Here is a 25,120-nt window from a genome sequence, read left to right on the forward strand (position 1 = left end):
ATCAGGTATTGATTTGGCATCAGCATTAAGCCACAAATTAAACAAAGCATGCCAAACTCGAATGGAAAGACAAAATTCTCAAGGCTAAGAGCCTAGCATGAAACTGAAGTTGGTGAGCTGGTTGTCTTGTCTGTGCCAAATTCCTGGTTCTTACACCTTCCTGTGACACACCTGCCACTGGCTCTGACAGTGTCTTTGCCTACAGGGCTCCAGTCCGGCAAGTCAGGTCCTCTGTGGGGCAGGAGGAGGACCAGCAATGGCTACACACCCACCACATGCACTGGAGAGTGGTGGCAGTGTTGTTTCCTTTCCCTTCACATCTCCAGGAGCTGCACTGCAAGTAGCCCCAGACAGGACAGCAGCGCTGGGCACTACCAGAGGAACAGCAGGATAAGGGACACAGATCGAAAGGAGAGAGATCAAGGGAGGGCAGGAGGTAGGACTGAGCACACCCCCATCCCACCCTTCCTGCTTCCTACCGGGCTTCAGTTCAGTGCTTTGTAGCCTAAATACACTCACCTCCCAAGCTGAGAGCCATTTGGATGTTTCTCTCCACCAGTGTTTATGCGCGAGCTACTTATCTCACCAACTGTTGCACTGTATTTTTCACTGCACAGCAGCATCCTGTGGATTTTTCCAGCAGTCCAGGACAGAGGCTAGGGCTCACCAAGGGAGGAGATTTGCTTTGCAGGACAGAGCTGTGAGATGAGGTACCCCCATCAAAAGGGCATGAGGCCCTGCAGTGGTCCTGAAGAGCAGGTACCAAAGACTGTTCAGGGAAGGCTGCTCCCAAGGCTTCCTCAGGTGGCTCTTTCCTCAGCCCAGTGGCAGATGCGGAGCAGGCAGGCACAGCTGCTGTGAGGCACCACGGTCTTTCAAAGCTCTCCACTTTCTAGTTATGGAAGCTGGGGAGGGGGAAAGCAGCACCCACAAATACTTTCAAGGCATGAACACTGTAAGTTGTTTTAACAGAACACAGGCCCAAATCCACAGCAACAAGGAGCGCTCACTTTTTCTCATCTCACCACTCCTCCCTCCCCTCTAAAACAGGTCCAAATAAGGAATTCAGCAATGAATCCTGCACTTCATAATTTGTGTGCAAACTATGAAGGAATACAGTAGGTAGAAAAACCTGTTCTAACTCCAGTCCCGTCTCCCCACACCCTCACCAGCTGTATTTGCTCCCCATCACTCCATATTTCAGGTGCTCACAGCAGTCACCTACCAGTGACTTAAAGTCTTACTTTAAGAGTGATAAATGAGCGTTCATTTTATTGTGGCAAGGCAGATCAGAAAGGTCTAGAATGAGGGTGCCAGAGTTGGCCTCAAAAAGGTTAAACCGCATGTTTGCAGGGCTCCTCCCAGCCACAGCTAAGGAATGCTCAGAGGCCAGAAAAACACTATTTTTGTCTGAAAGGATAAGAGGAAGGAGTGGGACAACAGAATTTCTGGTTTCAGTTTATTTCCAGAATTTTACTGTACAAAATATGCAAAGTGTAAAATGGTTTTACGTTTCAGTTTAAAAACAACAAAAACCCATCCAGCTATAACTTAAGAGAACCCAGCTTGGAACAGAACAATTTACTAGGTTAGACCCACAGTGCATTAATGTCACAGACACCAGGAATTTGCTTACTTAAGTTCACGATTAGAAAAGAACAGAAAGATCATGTACCATTGCAGTTAAAGTCACATGTTCAGAGAGAGAGAAAAAGAAATGCTGGTTAGTGTGCATTAATTACAAAACCTTGGCAAAACCCATCTTACTATACACATTTTGTGTAGAAAAAAAAGAGTATTACACAGTGATCAGAAAAGGGTGTGGGAGGGGAGTTCACTCCTATCCCCTTCCCCAAGACACAATAATGCTGAATTAAAGAAACAGGCACAGAAGAGTGTAAGATTCCTTCACAGTTAAATCCGTGCAGGTTGCAAACCACAGCATTCACGTGTGCACGCACGAGATACTCCCAAGAGACTTCAGTGCTGGTGAAAGGTGCCCAGGACGCAGCCACAGGGAAGGATTCCCTCCTCAGCAGAGCACACATGCAGCAGGGCTGGCTGCCTACTGCCCAGAGGGCTTCACTGTATTACAGGGATGAAAACACAGTCTTTTAAAGGGAAGCAGAGAGGCAAGTAATATCAACTATGCCAATGGTGCTGTGTGGACCTGGCTCAAGAGTAATCCAAAGAGATCCACACCAGCAACGGCAGCTGTCAGAAACAGCAACTTCTGGTCATAATCTGAGGCAGCAGCCTGAATGCAAAAGGATGCATATTCCTGTCAGAGACTTTCAGCCACAAAGTCCTCTCTCTTAGGAGAGCAGAATTTTGTTTTGTTTTAAAAAGAGCTTGATCCCAAGAGTGCTTCTTTCTTAACACTGTTTAAGCAGCAAATCACCAAGCCTGGCTTCAGGCCTTATACATGTAAAATGCAAACACCTATAAGGGGAAAGCACACACACACACACACACACACACACAAACTGAATATGAGAAAACAGATGTCTGTGCACACATCTCCTGAACAGCTCTCATAGGGCAGGGTAGAACTACTAAGTACAACTGAATAGTAGAGCCTGGGATCAGACTACAGCATTTTTCCAAAAGACAGGAACATTTTTTTTGTTTTATCTTTAAAAAGGCCAGATTTGCAACCTTTGGTAAGCAAGATGGAATAGGCTTAAATAGGTTTCCAAGTTTAGTGTGGTACAGGTCTTTCAAGTTTCTTCAGTAACAGATGTTGTAACAAGCACATCTCAAACAACTTTAAAAGCTACTTATGGGCAGCCAGTTTTCAGAAACTGCTTCCGTCAGCTTTTGGCATACCTGGAAACAGCTGATTCCCTAGGCTTTGTGTCAAGATCCCCATCCAAAAAAAAAAAAAAAAAGAAAAAAAGGAAGAGTTCTTAAGAGTCTCCCAAAATTGTGCCTTATCAAGAGCTGTTCTCCAGCTTTAACTGGTAGCCTCAGCACTTCTCATACCACCTGCTACTTGTTCTTTCTCACTAGGGAACTTAAAAAAAAAAAAAAAAAAAAAAACACAGAGAGGGGAGGACGGAAGCAGGAGGTACAGTGACTGAAGCTGTTGGCAGGAAGGTTTTAGAGGCAGCAGAATATCAGAGGAACAGCTGGCAGAGGCTGAAATCAGATCTACCTTCCTCTCCAAGATCCCTTTCCAGAGGCATTCACTTCCCTTGATGTTTTGTAGGCACCAAGGACAGCCATAGAAGCAGGATGTATGCTGGACCTGGCCTTGCTCTGCAAACAAATTGCATCAAAGCACCCTTTCACACCCCGTACATCCCCCTGTAGATACTCAGCAGGGGTGGCAAAGTCTCCCCTCCGCAGACTATAGGCAGGTAGCTGCAAGCAGACCCACCCTTCCCAGAGTGGCTTGGTCAGGGACTGCTATGCCACAGGAGCAGAGCTGAAGTGCTTACACCTGGCTGCTGCTTGCTCTGCTCCCATGGGCAGGAACAGAGCCAGAGAGCGGGGCAGCCCCACAAGCCTAGGCAGGGATGGCTGCAGCCACCTGACAATGAGGGGCTGCCTAGCAGTTGTGTTAACCTTTTCCAAGCTCTGTTTGTGGGACTGGCATGGTATTAGGGGTCTAATATCTACCCCTACACTCCTAGAAGCTGCAGGAAATCCTCATTTTCCACTCTTTAGCAATGAAAGAAAAAGCTAGTCCTTGTGGAAACCCACAGACATTTCCATCTGCCCTGAAACAGCTGAAAATCTTTGTTGCTTCTGGCATGGTTTTGGGTTTACGCTGTAACAAATCTGAGAGCAAAGTCTTTAAACGATCTGTGCAGCACACTTGAGAGCCACAGGAAAAACAGCAATGTGAAAGAGAGGAGTGGGGTAATACCACCCCTGCCTAGGCCACAAAGCACCTGCACCCTATCACATGGTTCAGCCTCTAGCAAAAGATGCCCAGCTACCACTGGGCAAGGCTCTCCTGAGGGAAACGCTGTCAGCTTCACTACAAACATGGTTTTCTTATAAAACACTGTTTCTAAAAATCAATTCCCAGTCAGGTACAAGCATACAGGCAGGGAGTGGGGGGGAGAAGTATGTGCAAGGAGACAGTGCAGGATAAGAGAGGTATTTGGAGGGAAACAGCCTGTGCTTGGCTGGCAAACCTTACAAGCCTTATTTACGCTCAGCTCTTGGCAAGCTCTGCAGAAGTAAGGACTGAAGGATTTAGATCAGAGTTTCATTCCCTGTGACTCGATTCTTACTCACTAGCTGGCTGTAAACAAAGTTAAACAAGCCAGTCTGTTCTCGCCATTCAATACTTTTTATGAAGAGTCTGAATTCCTGTAGCACCTTCCATCTTTGAATCTCAAAGCACTCTATAAAAGTTGAGTTCAGCCTCACAACACCCCAATGAGGTAGGTATCATCACGGTCCCCTGACCTTGCATTGGGATGTGAAACAAGCCCCAAAACAAATGGAGACCCAGAGAAATAAAATGACATGAGAAAAAATACCCAAGAGTCCCGATTCGCATTTTACTCTGTTCTCACCACTAAACAGGTTGCTTCTCTTTCCAGTCTCAGGAAAGTGCAAAGAAAGTAAACAGACTGTTTGAGAGGTGAAGTTCTCTTCTCCAGATTTTACCAGGCAAAGCATTTGCCCTAACGCGGGGAAGAGCATTTAATGTAAGAAGAACTGGTCCCTGTTGACAGTGTCTTTTTCAGTGACAGGCAGAAACAGCACTCTGACCTGCAACACAGCGATTAAGAAGCAGATCCAGAACGAGCACACACTGCTTCCGTCTGGTTCTCCATGTGTTTCAGGATTTAATGCAATTAAAGACTAAGACATGAGTTTCCTGAGCAGATACTGTCAGACAACCCCCCCCCTCAAGGGGGGAGGGGAAAGGAAAGGGGCAGGAAATCCTGGGAAAGAAGGTTTTACCAAGGTGCCTGAAACAAGGTGCTCTCACACACACATGGCACACCCAAGCCCCTGGCAAGGTGGTTCTTGTTCTGGCTTCTCACAAATGAGCCAATTCAGCCACAGGCAGCAGCCTGAATGCAGGCGTAAGTGCTCCAGAGTCTCTCAAGCTACTCCCAGGCTCTCCCATCCTTGCTGGTTATGCACATCATAAAAGCCAAATACACATATCTTTATGAGATCTAAGTGTGAGATATTACAAGCCCCCTCCGCTTTTTAAGGAGAGGATATAAAACGATCTGGTATTTTTTAAATTAAAATACTGCAAAGGCCACAATCAATAAAAAAATCCCCATACAGACTACCAGGAAGTCTGACCTAGAAAAAACTCCAAACAATAAGTTTACAGCAGTGAAACTCTACCTACTTCCCACCCTGCAAAGGGCACAGGTCTGATCCTGGATCCCGTTGTGTAGCAAACCATCTCGTTTCTTCACAACCATTTCTTGCATATTACACTGAGAGGACTGGATCCTGGTAAATATTATGCATTCAGAAGAAAGTGTCCATCGGCAGGAAGAGTTCAGCATGCTGTAGATGACACGTAGCTGGGAAACCACTGCTTTGGACCTTCACTCACCAGGGTGCTCAGACAGCAGGTAGCTCCTCTGATCCTGGCAGGACTATCTGCAGGTGTTGTTGGACATGCATTTCCTTCTCAGTCATTGCTGCCGCAGCCAGAAGAAGCCGAACTTCCCTGATCTGTTTTCCAGCACCCCGGCCTGCAGTAACTGCTCCCTCCCACCTGCTTGTAGCAGGCACTGGCCAGCCCGGCTCAGCTACACCATACAGGACTAGCAGATTCCTGCTCTCTGCTCTTAGCTGGGCTGCCTCATGCTGGCAGGAAGCAGGCTGGCAGGCTGATGAAGAAGCCAAGGCTGGACTGGGGGAGGCCAAAGAGGACAGCAGGGGCTGTCGCAGCCGCCCCATCAAAAGAAAATGCACCCTCATAATGAAAGGCACTCATTTATATACCTCATGAACCTGGGCCCTCCATGATAAGACACATCTGCATGGAAGGCAGGCCGACTCCTGCTAAATATGGGTATTTGCATGGTAAAAGACCGGGCAGAACGAATTGAGCTTTTCTGTTCACGCACATGGATCCATCATCACAGAGCCAGGGGGCTCCAGGAGAGCTCTAGCAGAAGATCAGGTCACTGCTGGGCTCAGAGAAATAGCAGGCTACTGTCACTGAGCACTGAGGAGAGACTCCCACAGGAGAGAAAGGCCAAGAAAGGCAGGCAGATTTTCAACATTCAGATATAGTTTGGTATTTCTTAGCTACAGCCAGAGGTGTATGGCAGGGAAGGACATATTGTGGTGTTTTCAGCACACAGGCGTTCTTCAAAGCAAGCGCACACAGCAGAAGTCAGCCCTTCCCCTGCTCCTTTCCTGAGGAAGGGAAGTGCTTTTGCCCCTCTTTTCTCCAGACACACTTGAAGCCCTGTAGAGAATGAGAGGTGCATTCTTGCATGCACTCCCCTTCCTCTCAAAGAGGCTGTCAGACATAGGGAGGGTCTGTGATTTATCTAAGAAGGAGCTAGCTACTTATCTACTCCATCCCAGTGCAAATATGCAGCCCCTGGAGGTGTGAAAGGAAGAAGTGGTAAGGCAGACCCCGAGGGGACAGGGGCTAGAGAAACACGTTTGTAAAGCCAGATGGAAGGGAACAGAAACGGGGAGCTTTGGGAGTGTTTGACAAAGAAGGGGGCAAGTGTAGCGATGAAACAGCAGAGAGAACAAGAGAGTTCATGCAAAATAAAGATGTTTCACTAACAAGCACTGTTAAAAAATTGAACAGCTGCAAAATGGGCTGATCCAGTGCAAGACAAGCAGCTTCACAGGGACAACAGGGAGCAAAACCACCCCACTGTGTTCATACAGGTCCAGTGCTAATACAAGAGGGGACAAGGGGAAGAGGAAAAAACAAACAAACAAAAAAACCCCCTTCAGTCTCAAGGTTATGTGGTTCGCAGAGGAATCCCTCTCGCATGCACCCTTCAAACTCCCTCTCCTTCCTAAGTGAAAAAGAACTGCACATTCCCCTGGTACCATGCAGACTTCTATACTGAAGAGGCGAGCAATGCGTTCTCAGAAATAGCTACAGGTAGCAAAAGCAGGGCCACAAAAGTGCACGCGCATACACAGTGTAAGGCAGCATTCCAACAAAAATACAGACATTGCAATTTTGCAGAGAAAGAGAACATGAGATTTACAATATGCCAAGGAAAAAAAAAAAAAAAAAGCTGTTCTGTCTCCAAAGCTGAGCTAACCGAGCCAAGTCACCCTGTCACCCCTTAAGATATTCCTTTCTAGATAAGATATCCCAAATCCCCCCACCCCCTTCCCCCTTCCAAATAAAGTGCAGATGGTCAAATATTACTGGTCCATCATCTGCCAGTTTCAGTCAGCATTGGGGAATTAAACCCAAAAGCACAATATTGAAAAAAAATTCCCAAACAACCCACCCTCAAAACCCCTTAAACTGAAGTCTCGGACTGTAAGTGAAGGACAAATTTATGAGATTTAGGGTCTATGAACTCTTCTGAGAGTTTGATGAAGGGGATTTTCTTCACATTAACAACAAGGCTGAAGTCCAAGCACTTGAGGACAAAAACAGTTCCGTCTTGTAACCCACTTGTGACCGCTTCCTCGCTAACGAGCGTCCACTGCTTGGAAAACCAGCGATCCCTGTCGTACTGGAGGGTTGGGCCTGGACTGAGGTAACGCTCCAGGAATGCCTAGTGAGAGAACGAACACATTAACGCCTGGGGAACAACAGTCCCATGACTCTGACTGCTTCGATGCTCTCTTTCAATTTCTAGCTACAGCTATGTGAGCACTGACATGCCATGTTGGAAATTATTTCAGCTCCTGTGCTTCAGGAGATATCCTTTCCCCTTTCCTTCCTAACATTTCAGACCCCAAGATCAAACAGAACAATAGCTAGAGATCCTCTTCTGTTCCATCCCAGACAAATTTGCGAAGTCACAGCCCCAACTTTCACTTTCAACGTTGCCCTCCAAGCAGGACTTTGGAAACAGCAGCAGTTCTGCAGAGCAGACACCTCTTTAACCCCCCACCCCCACCCTGCAGTCCAACACAGGCAGACGGCACAGTCAGCCTTCCCTCAGTCCAAATGAAGGTGAAAACTGGAGGTTTTCCTTCTTTGCAGCCTGACTGGTCTTGACAAGAACAGAACAGGAAGTGTTGTTTGATGTCTCTTATGTTTTACAGTTTGCAGAACTGGCCCTTGAAAACCAGGGCAGATTCCTGGATAAATTCCAGTAAAGGAGGGCTAATCCATGTCTTGTCACAGCATCTCAGCTCTTACTATAGGAAGTCCTGAGTACAAGAGTAAATTCCTGTGTTTCTACCCTTGGGTTGCATTCTCCAGGATGGTGGTTGTGGTATTGTGTGTGTTTTTTGTTTTTTTTTTAAAAAACTAGGCTGTTTATAAGGCCCCTTTCCCTCATCATTCAATGACTCCCAGTGTCTGCATTTCAACACTCACAGTCAGAGCATGAAGCAAGGAACAGATACTTGACTAAGCAACCCACAAGTCAGAAACACTGTCAAACAGACAGGAGTTTAGGCTAGGATACAGATACTAATTCTATAACTAGCAGCAGTCCAAAAGGCAGCACTGCAGAGGGGAAAAAAAGTGGTCCTTTGCAAGCTGCCCTCTACATCGCACTGCTCCCATGAACCACACCTGGAGAACTCCTGCCACTCAAGACCCCTGCCTTGGACACTTCTTTGATACTCCTGTGCTGAAGTGGATGTGAGAACACATAGCTAGTTACCTCAGAGGTAATTTCAGCTACAAAAAGACAGAAAGTGCTTTAGAGGAAACATCACTTTCCTTTAAGAACTGAAGCAATCCACAGTGCACTGATCATATCACAGATAACGACTACAAAAACTTCCCCTTGCTGCCCCCCATGATTCTCTCTGCTCTGTGTGCATGCACAGATGTGCTATCCCTTCCTCCCTCCCTCCTGCACCATTAGAGAAAGCATTACCTTTGGTGTCATGTTATTGGTGATGCAGAAGGACAAGTGTTGCAAGATGCTCTCCATGCTGTGATACTGTTGCTGGCGGGTGGTGCGGAGGTACTTTTGCAGAGCTCTTGCCATAGAGGGGAAGATTGCCTGAGCTGCTTCTCGGGGATCCATCATCTCTCCTGGAGCTTTCTGCTGTTCCTCTGCCTGGAGCCGTTTGATATGAGTGAAAGCTTCCTCTACTGCAACCACAAGCCTACAGAAAAAAAATCAGGGCAGCAAGTCACAACAAGAGAGTTAGGATGGGTCTGTGGTTAAGGCAGAGCCTGGGAGTCAGGATTTACAAGCTCCTGTTCCCAACTCTGCCATTGACTCACTGTCTACCATCAGACAAGTTACTTAATCCTTTCTAATGACAGTTTCAGAGAGGTAGACAGAAGCTTTCCTTTCCTTGCCAAGCCATCCAGCAACTGAGGGTCATAAACCAGGATTAAGACATTAAAAGCCCCAGGCTTGTACTTGGTTCTGCCAACACAGCATAAACATCAGCTACATGACTTGAACAAGACACAGCTGCCCTCGTGTTTAATGCATGTCTAGGAAAACAGTTCCAGCCTACAGTGCTGCAGCTTGAACCATAAGGGCAGGCAGGCAGGAAGAAGCTGGCTATAGATAGCATGACCCAGGACACAGAGTGCTCTACAGACTCTCTGTGTTCACAAGCTGCAGTCTGCTCTGATTTACACCAACTCAGTACAGACCTTGTGTTCCTGGATGGCTGCCCTGTATCCCTCCACTGAAGAGTGATTGGGTTCCCCTGTCTTCATTTCTAACACTGCAGCCAAAGACATCCTCTGCAAACCATTCCTGAGTTGGTGCAGGTGAGCAAACACCAAGACCACACCATAAAAAGGCAAACAGATGCCAGACAACACTTGCAAGTTAGCCCCGTCAAATTTAACAAGTGAGGGGCTACATTGCAGTTAATGGGAAAAAGCAACAACAACGGAAGAGCCACCTGACAAAACTCTTTTGCCCCTCCGGACAGGGCTCATTTCACATTGCACTTCCATTCAAGTCACCAACCATCTTCTACACTGCCTTCAATACTCAGTTGATCTTAAAGCCAGGAGACGCTGCCTCATGACAAGCAGAGGTACAAGATACTGCACTCAGACTATACAAGGAGCAGCATAAGAAACCCTGACCCTTGCCCTGCTTGTTTAATTTTGCGGGGGGAAGGAGGGTGCATGTGCACGTAAAATCAGTTTCTGATCTCCTTGTGTTTTTGCTGCAGCTGTGACCTCCCTGCTTTGAAATATCTGGCCTGGTCTTCTAGTGACGGTTTTCCTCTGACCAAGTGACAGCTCTAACCAAACTTATCAAGTAAGGGATATATGCCTGAGTTAGTCAGGAGGCTAAACTGCATGGAAGGGAAAAATCCAAGTTCCTATCGCTCCAAGGCTGGAAGAGAGCCTGAAAGACAACAGCTATGGAGCATGGGTCAGACTGAATCAGTCTATAGGAACACTCTGTGCCAGCATTTTCCCAATAAAATATAAACTGCCAAAAGAAAACACAAAACAAGCCAGCTCTTCCAGTTACAGCACATTCCTTCCAAACATAGCTCAGTTTAGGGGTGCCTATCTGTAAGCAACTTGCCTCAAACTGTTTGGCATGTTAACTACAAACTACAGTTAGGTTCCAGAGCAAATAGAGGCACTAACTACCTGGGGTTGCTTCAACAAAGCATTAAATCTACGGCCTGAGAGTGGCTGGGAAAAAAACATACCTATTTCCCAAAAGAAAATGCAGTCAGGCTTGGTCATATCTTTCCTTTCTCACTGTCTTCCCAATCCATTTAAAAGGATAGTCAAACTGCCCCTACTAGGCTAGCTGCTTGCAAACACAAGAATTCTTTACTCTCCCATGAACTGGCAATAGCGAGTGCTCCATGATTCTGTCTCTGGATCACTTGAGCCAAAATGAGAAGTCTGAGCATGGGGGAAGTAATGGGATTTCCTACACCAAGTAACTACAGATTTGTCAAGCACTGGACTGTTCCCTAATCTGTGGCATTGCATTATCTTATTGGGCATAATATACATGAGCTCTACTTGAGTATTTTCTTCAGATAATTCTGGTTGCAAGCTGTCACTGTCCCTTGTGCATCTGGGTTTCATATGCTTCTTTTCTGTGACAGATTTACAGCCACCCCCCAGCCCTTAATCAAAAATTCTTCTCTCTCATCAGGCTCAGCAAGCCCAGTATGGCTGAGCCTCTAACGGTTCAGCTGAGCAGCACCTAGGAACAATACTTGGGAAGGGACAGCTTTACCTTGCACGACGTTTTTTAACTCGGCGCTCATGGTCGGCCTCTTCGTAGTACAGCTCATTGTGACTGGAGTCCCTGCGACGGGCAGCAGCTGCAATCATGGCACGGGACTGCCCAGAGGCATTGTTACCTGGGCCTTCAGGAAGGGAGCACAAACAAAAAGATGCAAAAGAAGACACAAGAAGGTGGCCTTACTATCATGGAACTGGACCTGACAAGGACTAGCACCCAGCAGCATTTGTCACAAGTGCCCTGTGGTCGCAGGCCAGGCTGTACCCTACCAGGGAGGGCTATAAACCCCCAGTCTTCATGAGCTCTGGCAGAAACCCCGTTGGACAGCACAGGCTTGGAGACAAGGCTTTCCTCCATGCTCCAAGCACGGCAGTGGAAGAGGGAAGTTAGTTGGGGTGAAGGATCTCACACAAAGTAGACAACGGAAGCGGCAAGATGCACACGCCAAGGATGCAACTTACCATCCATTATTTATGTTTTCAGTTTGGCAACAAGGGCAGCTGGAACACACCACATTGCAGCAACAAGACAGTGTGAGAGCACAAGAAGTGGGGAGTTGGAAAGGGGAGAAAAAGACAGACAGAAAAACAAGAACAACAAGAAACATGGAGATGAATGAACAAAAAACAAACTCCAGACAGTCACACACAGGGAGGAAATACAACACTGTACCAGGATGCAAAGGCAGTGGCATCACATTTAGACAAAGTACAGACATTTTTTCAGAAGGGCACATGCTGTCAGAGCAGCAGTTCTGACATAGGTTAGGCTGGGGTCTATGTACATAGTAACTCCCCATGGCACTCAGAGCAGCATCTGCCCCTAGAGGTTGTATTGCTGTTAACAGACCCACATAGCTGCAGGAAGAGGGAAGCTGTAATACAGGGACAACCAACGGAGTTGTCTACTACAGGATCTTGCCTAGTGACACTAAAACACAGAAAAGCTTCTACAATTCCCCCACGAAGCTCACAGCGCTGACTGTTTGGGGAGGAGCAGGGGGTAGAGAGGAAAAATAATGTTGTCACTGAAGAATCTACCAAATCCAGATGCGAAAAGCGGAAATCTAAGACACCCTCCAAATTACATTTTTCAAGAGCTGCTTTTCTGACTAACTGCTCTGAGATCCCACACTCTTAAATGGCAGTGATTAAAGCAAATCAATTGCCTAGACGTGCTCAAAATTAACCTGCTCTTGCAAGAGCAACTTTTTATTTTTTCCTAAAAAGCACAAACCAGATTCCAAGATAAAAGCTTGAAACTTTATGGAGGGATGCAGTAGCATTCAAACAGACAGGTTCTTTAAAGTCTAAACATTTTCGATGTTATTTGACAGTCTTAAAATGGAGGATATGGCTCAAGGAGATACCAGCTCCCAAGTTGGGGTTAGAATTATTATATGCCTCATTGACTATGCCTGGTGAAGAAAATCTGGATTTTGAAGGTGAGACTACCCACTCTATATAAGAGAGATTTCAGTAAAACATTTTTTCCATCCTGGCTGCTGCAATATCAAATACAAAAGCTGCCAACAAATTAGGCTGCCTTAATAGTATTACAGTCTTTTCACACAGAGGGCGTAAAAGACTGTCAGGATGCCAGGGTAAGTCCCAGCCAGAACTACTTTGCTCTGCTTTGTAACATGGGTTGGAATCCTTTTAAAGGATACGCCTCTAAGCCTGGGATTTCCACGGCCACAAAGGCAAAAGCACTGCACAAGGAGCAGCCCAGGAAACCTGCACTACCCCAGAATGGAAGGCACTAGTTTTCAGACCCTGGCAGGCTCATGAGTTTGATGCTTAAAAGGGCTACCTGCCAGATCTCTAAGCTTGCTTCTGGCTTCTTCAATTCCAACAAAACTTTGTGAACTAGCTGCTCCTAAACTACTAACGCTAGTGGACTGGCAGTTTTTCCTCAAAACATGGGAGTCCCAGCTTTTCAGTTGGATACCACAGTAGCTGCTGCAGGAACAGACACCTTGCCACCTCTTAAGGAGATGCTGTCTTGCAGGAGAAGAGAAGCAAGACAATAAACAGAATGGCACATTCTGCAGCAAGCTTGGCAGGCTATTTGGTTTGAATGGCACATGGACTCCTTTGAGATTTGGAAGTCCTCACTTTCCATACACCAGGTCTAGTTGAGAATGAGCAACTGGAATGAAAAATTTCTATTCCTGTTACAGCAACTTCATTTCCCTCCCATAAACTTTGCTCTAGAAAGGAGCTGACCAAGTCAGTTTATATCCCCTCTCCAACTCAACTCATTCTTTCTCACCTGTGAGTTTCTTCACTCCAGGCAGAAGGGGAATCAGGGTGAGAAAGCCTGCCTGCCCCTCTCCCATTCCCCTGTTTCCCTTCAGTCTTCCACTCTCAGAAATGGGCATTCTCACTGTAAGGATCTAAGCCTGCATGTAAATTTTACAGACTTGAGTGCTGCTTGAAATCTGGAGAAACATTTAGAATAAGGCCTTTGAAACATCTAAAGTCCCTAAAAATACAGTAAAGCACAAGCCACTGAAACCTTGTTGAAGACAAAGAAAAAAAACCCTGAGACATCTGATTCTACATGACAGCTATTCTTCATATTTTAGTCTCCACACCCTGCACACAGAACCACGCTGCCCTCTTAAGTCCCTTATGCTCCTTCTTCCTTTCTGTTCTCAAGGTCTGTCAAAACTAACTCATCCATGTGCAGGACTGCCATACAAGATGTGCCTTACCACATCTTGTCACAAGATTTCAGCCATGCTGAACTGGAAAAGCTTCCTTATGTAACTTAAGCCCTCCCATCAAAGGAATGCCCACTTTTATAAAGATGGCTGGGCACATCCTCCTTATCAAGCCTAGCTTTTACTGATAGAGTTCAAGAGTGTCAAACGACTACGTCTGGTTTTCCTGGCTTTGATAATCCACACGGATCCACCCAGCCATCCTCCCACACACCTCTTCAAAGCCCAAAAGCTTGAAACAGGTTTGCAGAATGTTAAAAGCTCCATGGGAATAGATATCTGTCTTTGAGTTTGCCAATGAAGCACTTAGCATCAGGATGACCTGGAAGCACAGCCAAGCAAGCCAGGCATAAGTAATTTACTGCTAAGGCTGCAGGATGATGAACATTTTATACTGGCAACAGCACTTGCTTGTTTCTGCACTGGTACTAACTGCTTCAGTTTTCCTGAAGGCTGCCTATGGAAGCGGCACAGTAAACTGGACTGGAGAACTGATCTGGGTTAAAAGTAAGGTTTAACATAATGACACAACCAGGGGGATGACTAGAGGGTGACAAAGCAGAGGCTGCTTAAAACTCTCCAGTGGCTGAAAGAAGTGTTTGTCAAGACACATAATAATTAAGCCATTTAGCCATTTCTCCTGGTTAAGACAAAAGCCTTATTGTGGGCTAAACACATCCGTAAAGTCATTTGGAACCAGCAAACTCAGCACTGTCAGGAAGATTTCCAGCAAGATGCAAGGATTTGGCAAAGCAAGAAGGTGAGGACGTGTGCATAACAAAGCTTAACACTGACCCAGCCCTTCCCCATCCCACCCAGTCTCAGAGACTGCATTTCACCTCACCTACCATCAACATTGTAGACTTTCAGGCCAGCCATGTGCTTGGCTGCACGGGATTTGGAGGCTGTTAACAAGGTTGGGTTGTAGACTGTGAAATCTTTGTAGTAATTTTCCAGAACGACCAGTGCAGCCCGCTGGATGCTAGGGAAGGGGGGAAAACAAACAAACAAACAAACAAACAAGACTAAAGCCCCAAAAATGCAAAGAGGTCTTTTCTTTCCCTTTTAAAAAGTTGTATGGAAGAAGAAATAGCCATATTATTTGGAATGTGGTTGTTACTCCCATGAAATTGTGCAGTACCCAGGATTCGTTACTAACTATGGAGGCTCTCTAGGACCTAAAATTTCATTTTGGAGATGTAAGAGAAATGTTTCTCCCTTCACCTCAGTTTGAAGATGAAACAAGAGCAGAACATAATGCAAGTTTTAGGCTGCCTGCAGCACGGGAAAACATAGAACTCAGCCCATCTCGGCAGTATGGTAACTGTGATACAAAGGCCTTGCCTAGGCTGAAAAGCAGAGCACTGGTTTTGCTGTGGCTGGCCAGCCCAGATGGAGGGACCAGCACAATATGGATGCTTTTCCCTTTGAGTCATTTCCAGCCTCACCTTGCAGTTCCTCAGATCTCCTCCATCCAAGCACTGACAAGAGCCAATCTTTTCAGCTTTCACAACAAGATAAAAATCACTGCCTCAGGAGTACAGCTGCCCAAGAATGAATTACCTCAGGATTTCTTGTTAAATCCCAGGTGAGGGACTAAATAAAGGATAGTGTCACTTCCTCCTTCCCTTTGAAGGGATGCCTCTACATAAAATGATGACACATAGGAGCAAAACAGAAGGTGCACCACAAGCAGGAAAGGCTCAACCCAGAGGTCCTTTACAATCATTTTCACAGCTAAGAGAGATTGAGAGATATGTTTGTGGCACCGCTACCAACAAATGGTAGGAGAGTATTTCAAAATGAGATAAAACTATGGAAAAGAAAAAAACAATCAAAAAACACCACCTGATTTAGGACATAGCTCTCTTCACATTGCCCTGGCTCCATGCACTAAAACGGTCTTCAGCTGGCAGCAGTAGTCTTAAGATGGCAAGTCACCAATTCAGTGATCTGGAGTTTGCCAAGAACCCACAGTTAATTTGACTTTGAACCCACAAAAATTATAAGAGAACTGCCAGCACATTTGTTGCCAGTTCATTGTAAAGTTCACATTTACCAACAAAGCCTCTCATAAGAAAAGCAACCAAGTATTCTTGCACATGTTATAACATAGGAAAAAACGTTAGAAGGATGGTAACATGGGAAAATGGATGTGAACAAATTAAGACCTAAATTCAGTTCTCAGCATTGCCACCAATTCAACATGTTCTCCCAGGGGAGCAATTTAATTTTCCTGTGCCTTGTGCTAATATTAACTTCTGTATCACACCCCAGTAATTTAAAAACACACACACATATCTTGTGCCATCCTAACTCTCCAGGTGTCCCTCGCCTGCTGATCTGTGAATTAAGTCTAGATCCTAGTCCATCTACTAGCTTCTGGGAAGGAACAGGCCAAGACTTGTTCATGGTGCATCTTTATTCAGTATTATGGTACAACTCCATTTCTTTCATTAGCTGTATACCTTTACGATGATGAATTTAGCTTTTAAAGCAAATTCTATCTTTAAGACAGTTTGATGAGGTCTTTTGCATCCAACTAGAGCATCTGAAAGGAGCTTCACCTTTCAGGGGCCTGTGCTTAATATTTCCTCATATTAGGTTCCTTAAAAGCAATTCCATTCGAGCACTCAGCTACTGATATGTAATAAAAAGTTACTATTTAATCAAGGTAGTTATATTCCTTTGTCAAAGAAGTACAGACTGACCCGCACATACACACTAACAGAGAACAAGTGAAAACTCGTTTATTTCTGCCTGCTAAACTTCTGATTTCTTCTGTGAATTTACTGCGGTTTAAAAACAAAGTTTCATAAAAGAAGTCATGTGGCAGCAGCACACATTCTCCCCTCCGGACTGTGTTCAAACATGACTCAAGTTTTTCCATGTCAGCTTTCCAGGAAGAAAAGTGAGACTTCATGGAATTTCATCTCAAAAGGCAACAGACTTGGAAAACTAGGCGCAACTGAGAACAAAAAGATAAAAATAAAAAGAGTTACACTCTGGTTGCACTGCACTCAGTTCATACGGTGTTAGGACTTCAATCGCAGCAGCAGCAGATGTTTGGGAGGTGCTCCATTGACTGACCAGCTCCATTAGGACAAAGCACAATACATCCCAGGGGAGAACAGTTCATTTTAAAATATAGATATTTTCCCCGGACCCCATAGAGAATATTATCATCAGGATGCCACCTTTCCCCACCTCCTACCCATTCCATCCCCTCACTAATCTACCAGCCTACCCCTACCAGCTTCACTGGCCCATGTGTGCACGCACACACACAAATACAATTAAACCTTTACCTTGCAATAAGTGGCCATCATTTCCCTGAAAGTTAAAGCCCAGTTATTTATTTTATACTGATGCAAATCCAGTACAGGCTCAGCCCCACATATTCATGACATCCCACCCACGCAGAGGACCTGCTCTCTAGAGACATAATTCTAATAAAACAACATCGTTTCCTAAATTTCTGTCAGCCCATGTCTGGCTCCCACGTAGTCTACCACACACTTGTTGAGTTAGGAAGACAGCTGGGCTGAGCATCTTCAAATTCTCTTTAAAAAAGAAAAATTAAAGACAAGATGCCATGGACGAGAAAATTAGAAGGGTCACAGTAACTGGTAGAGCGAGGGGAAGGCTGAATCAAAGCCTCTGGGCCATGTTGCTCAACCTTTTCACCCACATCAAGGGGAAGCCTCACCCTGCAAAGCACACAACAGCCAGTCCCGCCCAGTGCCGGAACTACAAAGCACCAAAAGCCCCTCGCCCCGACCAGACGCAGCCGTCCCCAGCCCAGCAGAAAGGGGCCCTGCCAGCTACCCAATGCACTTGTGCAACAGAAGGGGCAGGGAGGACACTATGTGGAAGCAAATAAGCACCCAAAGCAGCCCTGGGGAGCGAGCGAGAGAAGCAAAACGACCAGGAAGCCTGCTATCTCCTGGCAGAAGCTCGGCTCGGACTCCAGGTTCTTCGGGACTTTCCACTGCAGACCACTCCCACGGCTGCTTTTGCAAACTGAAAGCAAAGTGGCTGCAGCAAGCCTTTCCTCCACCCACGCACCAACGCCAACTGGAATGGAAACTGGCAGAATTCCTGGAGCCTGCGTTTGGAGGCTTTTTCCTTGCAGAAGTGTCTCAGGAGGAGTTCAGCATCATGTCGTTCACTGCATTTGTTCACTTTGCACTCCAACAAATTAAGGCTTTCCTTGTATTCGCAATTTTAAAGAATGGGGAGGGGCAGGAGGAAAAAGGAACAGAAAGTTTCAATGCCTTATTGTCTGTTCAGTGATGGCCAAATCAAGGATATTCCGTAAGTTCTACAAAGGACAACTGCCAGTCCAAAATATTTGGGTCACAGTAGCACAAATGCCAGAGCAGTTCAGACTCCAAAAACCTGTAACATGAGAAAAAAAAAACACTTGCCACAGCCAGTGGCCTAATGGAATCTGAATTTTCCTTGTACAAAGTATCGGTAAGGGCCTGCATTTTGTTGGTTTGTATTTTGTGTTGTTTGAGGGTTCCCCCACCCTTTCTTTTTATTCTTACGAAGGCCATGTCACAGCATGCTGCCAGCAGGGAAAGCAAACAAGCAGATCCAACAGAAGCAGTGTACCTCAGTGGCATTTGGCAGCAGAGAAACACAAAGTCCTTTAAAACAGTAATGAATTAACTTTTACAGGGTGTTCAAGGAAGTGGAGGAGGGGACTAAGCGACACAAAGGCAGCAACAACTGCTCTTCCCCCCCACCCCCCCATCAAAAGGTAAGTCAGGAACAGTTCTGCTTGAACAGTTGTTGTGTTGTTGCTCCATGGGATTTGGGGGTTTAAGGTCTTGCGACACTCTGAGGCTCAGGTGCCCTTTTGGCCTCCTATTTGCAGCCTAGACATAGCTACACCATTACTGAAACTGGCTTGTTAGAGGATTTCCAGGAAAACAAGCCATTGCTATACCAAAGCAAAGCACAAAGAAGCCTGGTTTACATCATCAAAATATTGGCATTGGGACCTTCAGGTTTGTAGGAAAAATTGTTTTGGGTCTTCTGAAGTTTTGGGGGGGAGGGGGAGAGAGGAGAGATGGAAAGGAAGAAGAATAGAAGATAGAAGCCACACTTGTGTGCCCAAAGTGGCCGTTTGACACACTAACATCAAATTCAGCAGGCCCCAGCAGCTGTCACTTGCATGATTTTAGCAGTTTCATGCTTTGCTGCAGAGCTAAAAACATAGCCTGTCATGGCACCATACCATCAGCCAGACATCGCTACCCACTGAAAGCAAAGGAGTGCCTCATGCATTTGTAACAGATACAGATCTAAACATACATCCAGAAAGAGCTAAGCTGTTTGCTACTGAAGTACCCACTTCCTAACTGCGCTATGGAGGCAAGTCCTACAGCAGCAGAGCTTGGGGTGAGCTAAGAATCTAAAATCCACAGGGCTAGTCAGAGAGGCCTGATCACTGCTGTGCTAATTGAGGGCTGACAGCAGAGTAAGCCTAGGGTTTTTAATCAAATGGTTCCCAACACATAGTCATCTCCTCCAAACAACATTTTCCAAGCGCTCTAAAACAGACACAGCATCAAAACAAACTGAGGTCTCTGGGCATGCTAAATGCATGCCACAACCAGTTGGGAAGCTTTGGTACCTCAAAGAGGAGCTGAGCAAGAAAAGCACAAAGTACTCTTCCTTGCAGAGCCAGCTTTGAACTTCCAGGCTGTCTCCAGTCTGCAACTGCATCAAACTCATCTGCTGTAGGAGATGCTCAGGTGTCCTGGAACAGCGATCTACTCGTACACAGCACTTATGCTCTAGTAGCGCTGTCAGCTCATATCCAACAGGCTTAGAGGCTCAGAAAGCTTCTGCAGTTTCTCAGACCTACCCTAAGATCACATCTGCTTTCCAAGAGACCCCTTTCATCCACACGCTCTTTTGAAAGGCACAGAGTTGGGGTTTAAAGGTACGTGGTCCCTCACTACTTGGCTGCTCTTCCAGAGCACTCAAAGTCACCAGGATTGAAAGCTCAGAAATAAAACTGGAAATACAGAATTAAAATGCTTCCTGTACAAACAACACCCCTGTTGAAAACAGCAACAGAAGCTATTTGCACCACCTATACCATCCTCTAAATAGCCTTTGCTGCACCCCTCTTCCTACCGTAACTACAAGTTAGGCCAACGTAGGCTGCCGAAACAGATCCTTTCTTGGCAACGTTGCCAAACCACAGGCTGTTTTCTACCAGCCAACAGAGCACGAGCGATTTGGCATTTGCTGTCCTTCCCAAGCAGCTTCTCAATACAAGGTTCCAAAGAGGATCCAGGTTGCGCAGAAATGCTTTGTAACAGTGGCAGCAGTAGCAATGTTTTAGTTTATAATTTTGTCCTCGCAAGTAAACAGAGATTGAGCAGGAATCAGAACTCAGCAGAGATGCCAAGACAAAAAACTCCTTCAGCAGCTGCGGCCAAACAAGAAGAGCAGAAAAATGCCTTTTTGTCGTCGTAGCTACAACAGCATTTCAGTTTGGTATAGTGAAGAGAACAAGACCACAGCCCCTAGGAACAGGAAAACCACATTTTCTTGTTAGACAACCACAACTGAAGTCTCCGCTCAGCTGAGGGAGGCAAGCAGAAATCTCGCCCTCCCTAACACCTGTCCAGAACAGGCAGCAGACTACCAGGACATAGTAAGTTTGTTTTAGATACTTAACTTTTGGCACTCGGTCAGGCAGGGAAGAGATTTGCAAGGTCAATTATTTAATCCTTAGCGTATTAATGGGCTGTCTTGTGGCAGCAGCACGGCTCCTCTTGGTAACACTTCCATCGTACCTCAAGGAAGTGAACATCCATTAATGGTGCAGTTTATATGGAACCCACGCAAGCACAAACACAGCACTGAAAGGATCTGCCCCATAGTTTTCCAGCAGCTACTCTTCATCCACTCGTTCTCCCTCCCACCCTTTTTTTAAAAGGGATTTAAGCTTTCCCCTACAACACTAGACATCTGCACAATTGCCACATTAACGCTGCAAGTTTAAGATACAGTATTGTGCTAGAGGGAAAAGCACTAACAGCAGGTTTCCCCTTTTCTGCAGTGTATGTTCCAAGATTTTGTCATGTCCACCACAAACCACTATACACTAAAGCCACGTTTCATGAGACAAACCAGAACCAACACATGACATGAGCAATACAGTAGTTTGTTGCTAATGCAGAAGACACTTCAACTTAAAGGTTTTCTGATGGGGGGTGGGGTGGAAAGTAGGGTTTTTTTTTTTGTTTTTTTTAATAGTAGCCTAACTACAACTCTCCAAATATGAACTAAAAAGAGAAGGCCCACTCCAACTCTACCCCAAATGCTGCTGTTAGCTTCCCTTTCAAATAAAAATATTAGAACATGAGTAGGGAAATTAAGTTTTAACAATAGACAATTTTACAGGATGACATTACCTTTTTTTTTTTTTAATCCACTCCTTTAAATGATACGACCCAAATGAACTATTTAATATCTCCCTAAAGAATCCTATAAAAGTATTCCCAGGCCAGTACTAAGATGCTGCTGTACAGAAGTACAAAGTGCTAGGCTTTAGTGAGCAGCTATATAAACCCAGTAAACCCACAGGCACGCTCCCATTGCAATACTCCTTCCAAGAGACTTTCCAGTCTGACATTTGAAGAAGTTACCTGCTCTTTAGAGTACCTGTGTGCCTGCTGGACATTTTTGCCAGTCACTTTTACTGGCAGAACTTCCAATTTAGATTAATGTTCTCCAACTGTCACATTGCCTTAGCCTTCCGTTCTGACAGTTGAAGAAGGCAGCTAGTAAAATTAGTTAGGACAAAAGCTCAAGATACTAGTGGTGATAGATAGCAGGGAGGAGGAGAGAACAATGCTTTTGTTCCAAGAAAGGCCCAAAAGGTCTAGTAAGATGATTTATCAGGGAAAACAGGTCACTTTGTTGAGGTCAGATGCTGTGACAGCTCGCACGCCTCCCTTTCCCCAGTAACACAGTGAGCATCTCATTTCATTGCCAAGGGAGGCAAAGATTATAGGGATACCTGACATCATATTCAATGGATAGAACGTGAAACAAGATATAAAATGCAAAACGGTACAATGAGTTTTAGAAACAATGGAGGTATCAGAGTACTACATCCCATAGGAGGCTGATCTGGTGGACTCTTTCACAAGCCGTAAATCCTTGCTGAGCCTAAACTAATTTCCAGGTTCACTGCGTGTAATGCCAGGATGCCTTATTGCAAGGGGTCAGCTCAGGTAACCAGAAAGACTGTCTTTCAGCCCCCTCTCAGAATAACAAATTCCCCTTTGCTTGCATGTGGCAAAGGTACGTTACACTGATTACCTCAGCCCATCTGCTGGGAACAGTACGTGAGCGCACATCGAGAGCAGCTTGAGGGACTGCCTTTGAAAGGGTAGTTTGTGAAAGGCTGAGCACGCAGCGCAACACACTTCTCCCCAGACGCCTGGGGAAGCCAGCTGCCCTAGCGAGCAGGCTCCAACGCAAACCGCTCAGAGCCTCCCACGCCAAGACCACCCCTGCAAGAGGAGCAGTATGTGTTGGAGGTGGTTGTTTTCAAGCACTTCATCATGCAGATACCAAGCAGAGCCACTAAATCCAAGTGATGTAGCTCATGGATTGGCCAACAAACATCAGCAGCTTTCAGACACTACCAGCTCAGTCTGGATTTCAACTAGTTACCATGTGCAGATGCCCCAGCAGCCCTCATACTGAAGACATCCATTTCCCTTTCAATCAGATCTAACACATTAAAATAAACGAAAGCACTACCTTCTCATTAAGCAGTGAGCTATCCCTTGCTACTGGCACCTCATGGCCCCAAGGTCTGCTAAGTGCACAGAAAGGAGAGCAAAGCGGCTGCTTGTGCCCAGCCATATATCCACCACCTCCCAGACACCCACAGCAAAGCGATCCAATGCCTGACCAGACACCCACATCACAAGCCCTCAGAAGCCAACAGCAGTTGAATCAGACCCCAAGAGCAGCAGCAGCTGGATCAAAACACCAACCCAGAACTGTTTTTTTCCAAGCACGCTACCAGCATACCAAGCAGACAGTCTCCGTGCCACAGTTTTGCAAAGTGGCTGGGTGTCCCCAAGGGTGTTAGTGAGAATACTAAGTTGCTTATTTAGGAATAAAAATCCCAACTACCAACTGCTCACACTGAAGCAAACCAAAGCTGTGAAAAGCTTCCTTTATCTATTGAGCAAATTGGCAAGTTGGGAAGGAGGGCAGAGAGAACAGAGGTGACAACTTAAGCAAAGAGATGATTGCAGGAAGTTGCTGCTGAGTTGTCCCTAAGAGCCTACACAGCATCGGAGATCCAGGTACAGGTGCACCAGACGGAGCACGGACAAGCTGGCTGCCCTGGGCACCTCAGCGCTGCACCTGACTGCCAGCAGCCCAAACGCGTGCCACTTGTCAGGACCCAATGCTCCACTGACTCGTGACTCTTGTGACTGATTTGAGAAACTTAGGGACACTGATGAAGTCAGTCTTGCGGCGAAGATGGCCACAGCTGAGCAGACTGTTGAGGCCAGTAAGCCCTGTGGAAGAAGACCTGCATGACTCAAGGTAAGAGTTTACAGAGTCCCACTTCACAGCTGGCAGTCTGACTTTACACAAAACCTGCAGCAAAAATAAGCTGTCATGTGGTACACAGTCGTCAGCTCTGCACCTTAAGGGACATGGCTTGGGGCATGAGTCCTGTTCCTCATGTCTCGGCCACAGCTGGTGCCCTGAAGGCCTGCTGGGTAGGGGAGGAAAAACAGGGATATGGGAATCTCCTTTCCCTGTGGCTCAGCTGAGAAGCACACTACTGGCAGGCAGAGCACAGACTACCAAATGCTGCTCTGGTTCTGCAGGCAGACGGCACCAACCCATGCCCACAGCCCAGCTCTCCCCCAAGGCAACAGCATTGTGACTGTGTTCCCTGTAATCAGCCCTGCTGCCACAGGATGCAATCCTGCCCATTCCCCTCTGCCTACATCACAACTTTCTTCTGCCACCACAAGCGTCTGTAAACCTTAGGCACAAGAAGGATAGTTAACAAAATTATAGAAATTGCATAAGTGGGGTGGGGGAGGAGATAGACACACACACACACACACACACACAATACAGTATCAGTTCCCTCATTCAGATCCCATGCAACCAGATAAAGTTTCTTTGGGAGGGCTGGGGGAGAATCAGATGGTTGGCAGAATAGTTTCTTGCAGCAGCATCAGTTGAAGAAGTGATGTGAAACTATAATCAAACTTTTATGCATCTGAGGCATGAATTACACGTATCTTGACGTTCATAAGTAATCCAGCAGACTAACTTCATTTGCATAAGCTTCTCTGTTGTGCTATTGTCTCAGAAAACACTATCAAGAGTTGATAAAAAACTTCAAGCAACAAAACCAAAAACCAAACCAAACCAAACCAAAGAGAACTCTTACACCAGCATTTTATCTCAAAAAGGAACTGTAGCACAAGACAAAATTCAGTTTTACTCCTCTTTCCTTCTCTCTTTTCCCCCTTGCACTCACTGGAATATGTTAGATAACAAGTAACATTAGCTCTTGAGTTAACAGTTGTTCTTTGCAAAATAGAAAAAAAAAGTATTAATGAGGGATCCTTGGCCTCTTTTACAAGTTTCCACACACTTAAAAGTTATATTTAGAATTTAAGGAGTTTTGAACAACTCCAGCGGGGGTGGAGGGATGCAAAGGTTTTGCATGTGCTTTTCTTTTCTTTTTTAATATGATCTTTTTTAAAAATGTAAGTGAAACAGGCACTTAGCACACAGCCAGGAGGGGTGAAAGACCAGGCTCCCACAGCCTTGGGCTACAAGGCATCCACTGGCCTCCAAAGACTCCTCTAGCTTGTGCCCTGCTTCTAAAGCATCTAGAAATTTTACAGCAGCCAGCGCACACAATATCCTGGATTACCACCTTCAGTCCCTGGGACTAGTGCATCTGCAACAATGATGTACACTATGCCTCCAAGCAATCCAAACCTCTCCCCGCTCTTCCCAAACAAACAAAAAAACC

General features: G+C 45.9%; 1 protein-coding gene across 6 annotated transcripts in view; it reads right to left on the minus strand.

Moving 5' to 3' along the window:
* Positions 1 to 865: 865 nt before the first annotated feature.
* Positions 866 to 25,120, minus strand: part of VANGL1 (VANGL planar cell polarity protein 1) — a 48,702-nt gene continuing 24,447 nt past the window's right edge. For 3 of the 6 annotated variants that reach the window (XM_026077833.1, XM_026077825.1, XM_026077860.1), the window contains 4 exons: positions 14,898 to 15,031; positions 11,313 to 11,445; positions 8,997 to 9,231; positions 1,402 to 7,712 (listed from right to left, as the gene is read on the minus strand). In XM_026077833.1, the coding sequence (XP_025933618.1) occupies positions 7,452 to 7,712; positions 8,997 to 9,231; positions 11,313 to 11,445; positions 14,898 to 15,031 (763 nt within the window). In that variant the 3' untranslated portion in view covers positions 1,402 to 7,451. Of the gene's footprint in view, positions 906 to 1,401; positions 7,713 to 8,996; positions 9,232 to 11,312; positions 11,446 to 14,897; positions 15,032 to 25,120 lie in introns of those variants that run through there. The other 3 variants (XM_026077852.1, XR_003255504.1, XR_003255505.1) reach the window with 3 other exon arrangements.

The sequence above is a fragment of the Apteryx rowi genome, unplaced genomic scaffold, assembly GCF_003343035.1.
Source record: "Apteryx rowi isolate R43461 unplaced genomic scaffold, aptRow1 scaffold_1125, whole genome shotgun sequence".
In the NCBI taxonomy this organism is placed as follows: Eukaryota; Metazoa; Chordata; class Aves; order Apterygiformes; family Apterygidae; genus Apteryx; species Apteryx rowi.